The following is a 9,844-nucleotide window of genomic DNA, read 5'->3' as shown; positions in this document are numbered from 1 at the left end:
TATCCTCTCTCTCTGTCACTGCCACCAAAAAGCCATGCCCATGGCCATTTCCAAGCTTTTTTCCCCATCCCCAAGCCCACAGTTCTCAGGGCCCACAGTTGCTCCGCCAGGCCCCTTTCACAGCTCCCAGGCCCCCAACACACTCTGGGCTGAAAGGTGATAACCGCGTAAAGAAGTCGAATGTACGCGGTGGGGGCTTCAAGTGACATCACATCCTCCAAACTCGATGTTGGGCCCCGAAGCCGGCCCAAGGGTGCAACTTCCCCCCTCCGCGGCCCCTGGTTTCTGGGCGCCTCCCCTCGCGCCCAGCTTCAGGCTTCGCCTTGCGTGGAGGAGCGCACGCCATGGCCCCGCGGCTCACCGCCTGGCTGCTGCTGCAGGTGGCCCTGCTGCTCCGTGAGTCGCGACCCCAGCACGGGGAGCGGGGAGGGGGCGCAGGTGAGGAGGGGGTCGGGGCTCCGGGATCAGCCTCACTGCCCCCTCCAACCCCGCAGACGCCGCTGAGGCCCAAGGGTCCAACCAGTTCCGAATGTCGCCGCAGAAGGTGGTCGCCGGAGTGGGCGATAAGGTGACGCTGCGCTGCGAGGTGCTAGTACGCAACGTGCTGCCGGGCTGCTCTTGGCTCTTCCAGCCGCGCGGCGCCACCCGCAGTCCCACCTTTCTCATGTACCAGTCGGGGTCGCAGCCCAAGCTAGCCTCGGGTCTGGACGAGAAGCGATTCATGGGCGCCAAGAGCAGTAACACCTACACCCTCACTGTGAACGGCTTCCGCGAGCAGGACGAAGGCTACTATTTCTGCTCGGTCGTCGCCAACACGGTTCTCTACTTCAGCCCCCTCCTTCCCGTCTTTCTGCCAGGTTGGAGCGCAGGGCGCGGCGCCTCTTCGCGTGGGGCTTGAGGCTCACCCCCAAACTCATTTTTCATTTTATTTTATATTTTGGTTCTTTGAGACAGGAGCTCGCTATGTAGGTCATGCTGGCCTAGAGCTCAGGGTGTTCCTCCTGCCTCAGCCTCCAGAGTGCTGAGATTAAAGCCAGGCGTGCGCCGCCACAATTGGCCCGAAATGGTTTTTCTTAATTTCCTGGGGGGTTCTTAGATACTATTTCCACTTCAAAGAACAGAAAACTGGCTACAGTGTGGCTGAATAGGAACTGGATATGCTTTTTTGTCCCGGTTGCCCTAGGCTCAGGTGCTTGTGTGGTCCTGAGAGTTACTGAAATTCTTTGCACTCCGGTTTGGGCCCTAGTAGAATCCAGATAGCAGCCCTGGCTCACAGATAGCTGCGGCACCCATGGAGGGCTGGACGAAGGACAGTGCTCTGCCCACCGCAACAGGGGCAGCCTACCCAACGTCCCTCCTTCCCTGCTGGGGGAACCGACGGGAGGTGCCCCTGGGGTAAAAGGGTATAGGGGTGAAAGGGCATAGGGGAGCAAGGCGAGGGCCCGGGAGTCGACCAGTCTGTAATCCCTGCCCAACCCCACCCATCCACCCTGTTGCTCCCGCAGCTGCACCCACCACGACGCCTGCTCCGCCTCCCACCACGCAGGCACCCAGCGCGTCGTCCCGGTCAGTGAGCCCCGAGACTTGTGTGCTCTCCAAGGGCAGCAAAGGTAAGGCGGGTGTGGGTCCCAGAGCTCCTGGCGGACCACTGGGGACACTCACATCGGGAGCCACCCTGATCCTGGAGGACGGTCCAAATTTGGGGAAACCGAGTCCCGGGCGGTGAGCAGTGCTTGGAATGGCGGGGTGGGGCAGGAGGGCAATCCCGGCCAGTGGCTAAATGTCGAAGCTCCGGTGTTGTCAGCGAACACGAGGTGGCTGGATCTTACCTGCGACGTCTACATCTGGGCGCCCTTGGCCGGGACTTGCGCGGTCCTTCTGCTGTCCCTGGTCCTCGCTGTCGTCTGCCTCCGCAGTAAGTCCTGGAGAGCCACCGTGGAGAGGAGGCTGCCCCCCTCCCCCGTGCCCGCCCTTGGCCCTCGCTCTAGGCAGCCCTGGACAGGAGATAGCGTTCACTTTTTGGGGATTGCGGAGCTACATTGCAAAACCAGCATAGCTCATTTTTCCTGGAGCTAGAAGTCAGGAAAGCCGGGAAGTTTTGGAGAACAGCGTCTTATTCCTAAACTGCAGGAGCACGTGTTCGTGTTCCACCAGCGAAGCTCAGCTAGCAGAGTTGAGGCCAGGATGGGAGTGTCTGTGAGTCTGGGGCTTGTGCCCAGGAAGCCTGGGTCAAAACAACGACTGGTTCAAGATTTCCCTTGGCCCCTATCCTACCATCCTCTACCTCTCCATGCATGTCACTGTGCCAGCGCAGGTCTGCAGAATCGCCAAGTTCACCCACATCTGCATTGGCAATGTTTTTAAATTGATGTTTGAGGAGCGGGAAAAGGTTGAAAACGAGGAGGAACTGCATAGGGAAAGAGCCAGGAGCACTCACTTTCCCCTTTTCTTCTTATCCAGGGAACAGACATCGTGTTTGCAAATGTCCCAGGTGAGTCTCATCCCTGGCTGGACTGGCTCACCTGTTTCTGGCTTTCCAGAGACAGGGAGAGGGAATCTTTCCCAGGGAAAGGGAATGGCTGTGGTCTCAGAAGCAGGGGGTCAGCTAAGCCCTGAACAAAAAGAGGCGAAGGCTGGCAATATGACTGAGTTCTTGAGAAAAGGGGGTAGGGTGGGGTGGAGCGAGACTATTGGTTTAGAATTTGAGTCAGAAAAACTACCAGAGGCCTTCCTCATGTTCCTCCTAGGTCCTCAACTATCTGTGGCCTCTTTTTTTTTGGAATAATTATATCCAGATTCTACTACTTATGGTCTCATTTTTCATGGGACAGCCCATCTTTTCCACATACACTAAAAATTAAGTGGCTTCTGGTCCTAATTTCCTTTTGTCAACACAGGGCCTGACTTATCACCAAGGACGGGAAGGAAAGGAGCAATTAGCTCTCGGCTTCCCCACTCAGTTTAGCCCAGATTCTGAAATGTTCAGAAAAATGAAACAAAACAAAAATCCTTCAGTAAGAAAGTCCTCTGCTGTGCTCACCCTGGGCCTCTGGCTGAGGCAGCCCCCAGGGAACATCTAAACAATGCTCTAGGCTGGCACTGTGATGTCTCTTACTCCTCACATCAGCCACCTGTGGTAGACATCACAGTCCCAACTCACACAGATCTCTGCTGTGAGGTTAGGAATCCCACCCAAGTGGGCAGGGTGGGACTACACTCCATCATAATCTGCTGAAAGCCCTAGCTTGCTTTATAGCCACTTTCTCAGGTCCTTGTGTTTTACCTCTACAGACTCGACCAACTTTGTATAAAAAATGTGTTTTTAAAGAACTTGTCTATACTGATTATGTACAGACTTCAGGATAACCAACTGAATGCACCAATTCCTTCCAATAGATGAAAATATTTTAGGTTTTATATGAGCTTGCACTTTATAATCCTTGGTGTTCGCTTCTCAGCCTTTTGGCTGAGAATCAAATGTAGTAATCAAATGTAGATCAAATGTAGTAAACTCCTTGGTGTTTCTCTGCGGGAATCCAAGCTCAGCGTCTTTACACATCACTATTTGAAATAATGGAAATATAACAAATTTCCAATGCATATGTTGTGATAATCCCAGAGGATAAAGACTAAAATCCGAGGATTTTTAGTATTTTCATTACTTAAGTGCAATTGGAAACTTTCACAAGAATAAGGTCCAGCTACGCAGATTAAACTCATTTGCAGGATTCACTCAGCTGAGTGAATGTACTCAGTGACTCCAGGGCCACTCAGGTTCTGGAGAGAGGTTTTAGAGAACAGAGTATAACATTCGTGACAAATTAGCCCACGTAAGAGTGCCCTAGATTGAATTAACACCAATTTGTTTGGGTCGTTGAAGGTAATTTTAAGTCAAGCTGCTAGGGCTGTCCCCAACCTCTCACCTCCCAGGTGACCTTAACAAAGGCTCCAAGCACCTAAGCTAAACAGGCTCAGATCCTGCCTCAGCCACCTCCTGGTTAGTAACCCTGGGCAGTTCTCTAATGTCTCCCACCCAGTGCCATCTCCATATAGTTGCTCCTACGGCTATTTTGAGGATCAAACAAGACGGTGGGAGTGAAGCACTCTTGGGGGGCTGCTGAGGCCATTCACCCCATCCCACATTGGTGCTCCAGGGACAAGTTCTCAGACACTGCTGAGGCTGAGAGTTAGGGGGCTGGTCACGGGTACTGCTTCGGAGGGGCCTTTGCTACACTGACAGTCACCTTGCCTCTCTTTCAGGCCTCAAGCCAGATCTGGAGGCAAGCCCAGCCCTTCGGAGAAATTCGTTTAACATGGCACTGGCCTGTGCAACAGCCACTACATGACTTCCTACTGGGACCGTTCCTTGGAGATCAAGTGCTTCTCTTTTGGGTTTTCCAGTCTTCCTGTGTATTCATTCTCATTATTTAGTTGGGGTGGGGTGAGTTACTTTTTCTTCATGTTATTTACTTTGACAAAAAACAAAACCATTTAGTGTCTACAGTTCACAATGAGTCACAATGCCATTGCACATACTGGGGGATGTGGGTAGGAAGCCAGGTTCTGAGATGCTGGAATTCACTTTTCCACACACTTGAGGGCCAGCGGCACCCTATGGCCATCCTTCCCTAATTACTCCCATCTACCCACATGGGTTCAGGTACCACTCTACGAGCATTCTATATAAACCCAGGTCAAAGCACATGCAGCCCCTTTTTGAGCCCAAAAGCCTGAGTTATCAGCACCACCTGCACTGTTCCTTTTCTGTTGTCCATTTCTGTTTGTGACCTTCAATAAACACAGCTGCTTTTCCCTCAGCACCAACTGTCCACTTTGCAATTCTTTGCTTGCTATCCACAAGAGCTTGGGACCCATCGGGTCTACCACATGCATGCACTGTGGTGGAGCTGGAGGAGGCCTCAGTGGCCTTTGGTCTAAACCTTTTCCCTGCCTAAACAGAGGAGGCTGAAGTCCTGAGATGGGAGCAAGAGCAAGGGAGGTTGGAGGTTGGAGTCCTTGCCTGCCAACTGGGACTCTTTTACGTGGGCCAGTGGCTCAAAGTGAGGTGTTTGTGACTCAAGGCCCAAGGAGGTGATGAAATGAAGACATGAGGATTTCTGCCCTGACAGGTTCTATGATGCTTATAACACGGGAAGGCATTTCTCTATTGGGGGGTGGTACCGGGGATCTAACTCGGGTCCTCGCACTTACAAGGCAGGCAACGGAACCACTGAGCTAAATCCCTGGCCCCAGAAGACATTTCTATAATGAAGCATATAATTACATAGTCTCTGTACCAGCTGAAACCAAGATACTTTTAGGGAAGTATCCTGTGTTAGGGAAAGCAGACAAGAAAACTGAGAAATTATAATAGTACAAATTCCTTCAATAAAGTGAAGGGGTGAACTCAATCCTGGAAAATGAATCCCTCCATCTCTAAAGAAAATCACTGTGAAATCCCTGAGGCCAAATTGCTCTCCCAGCCCTTGCACAGCAGACAGTGAAACTTTTCAAGATGATTCAAATATTAGTAAGTTGAGCCAAAGGTCCTCCTGAATCTCCAAATCTGAGACACCGGATTAGAACATGCTTGTGAGCTCGCCAATGACAATTTATACTCAAAGCCAATCATTGGAGCGCTGGCCAGCCCATTTCTGGTCTCCCTCACCTTCAGCAGATATGAGGAAGAGGCAGAAGAGGCTGGTGGGGAGGCTGACACCCAACCTGCTGCCCACGTGGGTGTTTTGTCATAGTATTACACAGGAACCAAGAGACACACCTTGGTGAGGTAATACAAATGTCCCACAACTCTTACTCCATGGTTAATATTAAGGTGTAACTTCTTTTTCTATGCACTGATATAAAATATCTACCTTGTTTTTTAGTAGTATGCTTTTACAAGTGGCTTTAGTAGACATTTACAGCATCCTTTTAAAAATTCTTTAGTTTATTGGTACATTTTAGGTTTACAATGACATTCATCATTGTGAATTTGTACCTTTACATGCTATTATCTTGGCTATTTTCCCCATTCCCCTGCCCTCTCAATTCCTCCATTTCTCCCTATTTACAAAAACTTTGCTTCCATTTTGTCCTTTTCTCATATTTATTCATTTCCTGTTATTTCCCCGACACCTCCCCCTTCCCCTTTGAACCCTTTCTTCATATTTCACATTATACATTTTGATCCTTATTTATACTTTCAGTTTCTCACACCAGAATTTATTTCACTTGAGTATAGCTTCAGTGTTATAGCAGCCTTTTTAAATGGTTAAATAGCAGCCCCCCCAAGGCCAGGGGAGGGGGTTGGCTCAGTGGTTCTGCCGCCTGCCTCACAAGCACAAGGACCCAAGTTCGATCCCCAGTACAAAAAAAAAAAGCACTCAATTTTTGGTTGTGTCCCATTTAATTATTACCTAGCATTTGTTTCTAATTTTCCATGACTACAATAAAACTGCTAAAATTTTCCTTAGGATAAATACCTGGAGGTATAACTAACAGGTCAGTTCCTGCACTCCTCACCTTGGACTCATTCCACAGGAACTGTGGTGGGTTAGCCATTTCTTCCATCACCTTCCTTCCTTTCAGTCTCTTGGTAATAGATGGTACTCCTCCCAAATCTATCACAAAATCTTCATTTTGTTGGGGTAAAATACAAAAAAAAATAAAATAAAATAAAACCAAAACCAAAAATGTACAAGGCCTAGGTGAACAGCTGCGTGTTATCATACAGCTAACACCCCCACATAACTAGAAGCAGGTCAAAAGCAGAACGTCACCCCTTATCTCTTTCCCTAATGCATGCCCACAACCTTTCTGGTATTCTGTGTGCGTGTGCGGGTATGCACATGCTGGAGATTGAACCCAAGGTGACAGTCACACTAATCACATGCTCTACCACTGAGCAGCATCTCCAACTTTTTTTTTTAAGTTTGAGATGAGGTCTTGCTATTTTACCCAGGTTGGCCCCAAACTCTTGAGCTCAAGTGATCCTCTGGCCCCGCCCTCCTGAGTAGGAGGAACTATAAGGACATGCCACAACCTTAACTTTAAAAACCAAGACACTTTTAGAGAAGCACCCTGTGCGTGGGAAAGCAAACAGGAAGCTGAGAAACTTCTGGAGACAAGACAAGGGCTCTTGCACCTTCCTCTGTGAACCCATTCACCTGATCAGCACAAGGAGGTACTCAAGGACTGAGGTCAGCTCAGGGCAAGCACCAGGCTGAGGCTCCTGCGGTACCCAGAGCCTGGACACTGTGCTGCCTCTAGACTCCTTTGGAATGACAAGAACCATCTCACACTGGGTTGATCTCCTCCTTGTGGGAAAAACTTGTGAAGCAGACTGTGCCAGGGTGAAAAATCCCCATCATGAGTAGTTTCCTCTTCAATCTTCAGCTCATGTGCTCAGCAGTGCTCGGATGGAACTACAGTTGGAAGGTTGGAATTGGGGGTACTTACCCTTACTTACTTATCAACCTAGGAAGACGTTTTCATTAGAACTAGTGCTTGGACCAGGGAGAAAAGACGGCAGTGTGCAAGCCACAAAACCTAGTGTGCTAAAGGGTGGTGTGCGGATTCAGGGTCTCAGATGAACAGAGCAATCACCTGTTCAACACATGTAGGAGAACCCAGCAGTTCCAAGCTGCCAGCCTCAGGCTCAACATTGTTAATTGCTAGTCTGAAGCGCTGATTCTACAAAGCTATGTGGAAGACGCTCACAGTGCATTTATTTGGATCTTAGAAAACAGGAAGTAATGAATGACTGTCATTCAGCCACAATCTTGGTATCAACTGGCTGTGGAAGTGAGCCTCAAAGTGGTTCATTTAGCAAACTGCTCTTATGGTAAAAGAGCCTCTCTATCCTTAGAAATCCTGGTCAGTCTTTGCCTTGTGACTCTCCCTTTTCTACCAGCCCCTGCTCCTCACACCTGCCACCAGGCCAGAGTGCAAGTCCTCCCTGCATGGCTCTGTGACATCTGGGAGGCAGCACTTAACCTGCCCCCCCACCCAAGCCTATCAACTGGAGACTGGATAAAGAAGTTGTGGTTTTTCTATAAAATTCAGTACTACTCAGCCAGAAAGAATGAGAAACTAGAAACATTTATAGCTAAATGAATGCACATTGAGGCTATACTCTTAAGTGAAATGAATAGGACACACTTGAATAAAAGCCAGCACCCAGCTTCGGCAGTGCTTCTCCCCCAGAACTCAAGGCCACCACACAGAGGCTGTGACACCAGCTTCCTGGCTCTATTAACTGCGTGTTCTCTACAAATGATTTCATTTCTTTGTGACTCATTTTCCCCAACCACAAAATGGGGATACTAGTACCTACCTCAAAGGGAGGAATATGAGTTTATAATGATTTGATTGCCTCGGATACCTGCAAAAATAATATATACTGAAAAAATGTACAAAAGTTCTCATCTCAGACATGACCAAGTCGCTCTCTAGAGAAAATACACAAAACAAGCACAAATAAATTCCTATGACTCTTCGCTCATCACCGAGGACAACTAAGCCTTGGTTCCTTTCAGGAATGCTGAGCATGGTGGCCCTCCCACCAGCAGCCCAAAAGGCTGGCTACCCCAGACAGGCCCTGCTGCCAGGGTGGCTCACTACCAGTGCGATCAGATCACAGGCCAAAGTTCCCGGATGAGCCTAGGCCCCTAGTTAGAAACTCCAGACAGTCCCAGCCACCAGTTGTTTTCACACTGCTGGTGGCACATCATGGGGTGAGATGGTGGCAGGGACATTTTCTTAAATTCTTTCCATGCACACAGACCCTTAGTAGTAAATGCAGACAGTGACTGGCTTTTCTCACAAGTGGTACCTCCCTACTCCCTCCCACATACCTCCATCACCTGGCATGTTTACACAGACTGGTTCCACAAAACACTTTTTAAAGGTACATTTAATTTTTAAAAATATACACAGGAGAAGCCATGTGTTTTACATAGGAATACACACATTAACAAAGCATTTCTTATAGTTTTCCAAAACTCTTATTATCTCAGTCCGAAATTTATAAATTAAATATATCAGAATTTTTAAGTTAAAATGAAATCCCTGAAACTACTGGATATGCTAGACTTTGTCCAAAATCAAATGAACAGAGAGTAGGAGTATGGTTTGTGTTAAATAAGGTTTATTGTTAGCTTTATTGCCTATAGTCTCTAAGATGCAACTTTATTGTGCCTTTGCAAACAGGATACATCTCTTAAAAAACTGATCAAAATTTTCCATACATATAGCTCTATATGATAGATTACAGTGCAACACTATTCTTCTTACATAATTATAGAAATACTATAGAACCCAAGAGCACAGGGTAAGCAAAAGAAATACAATCCTGAGCCATCTGAACAAGATGATTTGATGAATCCTTTTAGTGTAAGTTTAGAAAACACGAGGGAGGAAAAAAATACATGCACACTGTGGTCATGACTAAAATACATATAACACCTGTCCCTTGCTAGAACAGGGGGGTGATGGTGAATTTCCAACACATGCACACTCATTCACACTCCCGTTTTCTTCTCCAGTTTCCCTCCCATCCACAATACATTCACTCCCACCCCTTCCCAAAAGAAGAAAGATCAGGCACTAGATTCTAGTGAACCCCTACATCTGCCTAGAGCACATCTGTATTGTCCAAACCTTACATGAAACCTAATGGCTGGGTAGATGTCTGAGGTGGAAAGGGGAGAATAAGATGTGAATAAAGCTAAACCTGGCCTAGGGAGAAAGAGATTAAAAAAACAACAACAGCCACAACAACAAAAAAAGACACTCTAGAATTTAGTTCAAAGGGAAAAATATCTATAGTAAACCAGTATGTTAA

The 9,844-nt window shown here is 48.0% G+C and overlaps 1 protein-coding gene across 2 annotated transcripts; it reads left to right on the top strand.

Moving 5' to 3' along the window:
* Positions 1–246: 246 nt before the first annotated feature.
* Cd8a (CD8a molecule) lies at positions 247–4,814 on the top strand. Of its 2 annotated transcripts, XM_010625648.3 has the most exons (6): positions 251–396; positions 495–857; positions 1,506–1,610; positions 1,805–1,915; positions 2,461–2,491; positions 4,261–4,814. In XM_010625648.3, the coding sequence occupies exons 1-6, from the start codon at positions 345–347 to the stop codon at positions 4,310–4,312; spliced, it is 714 nt and encodes a 237-aa protein (XP_010623950.1). In that variant the 5' UTR covers positions 251–344; the 3' UTR covers positions 4,313–4,814. The 2 variants fall into 2 exon arrangements, with proteins under 2 accessions (XP_010623949.1, XP_010623950.1); XM_010625647.2 differs by lacking the exons at positions 2,461–2,491; positions 4,261–4,814 and having other exon boundaries at positions 247–396; positions 1,805–2,357.
* The last annotated feature ends 5,030 nt before the right edge of the window (positions 4,815–9,844 follow it).

The sequence above is a fragment of the Fukomys damarensis genome, unplaced genomic scaffold, assembly GCF_012274545.1.
Source record: "Fukomys damarensis isolate Sample0158 unplaced genomic scaffold, DMR_v1.0_HiC HiC_scaffold_2, whole genome shotgun sequence".
NCBI lineage: Eukaryota > Metazoa > Chordata > Mammalia > Rodentia > Bathyergidae > Fukomys > Fukomys damarensis.
Note: the sequence above shows the minus strand (reverse complement) of the source record. Positions and strands in the feature narration are given on the sequence as shown.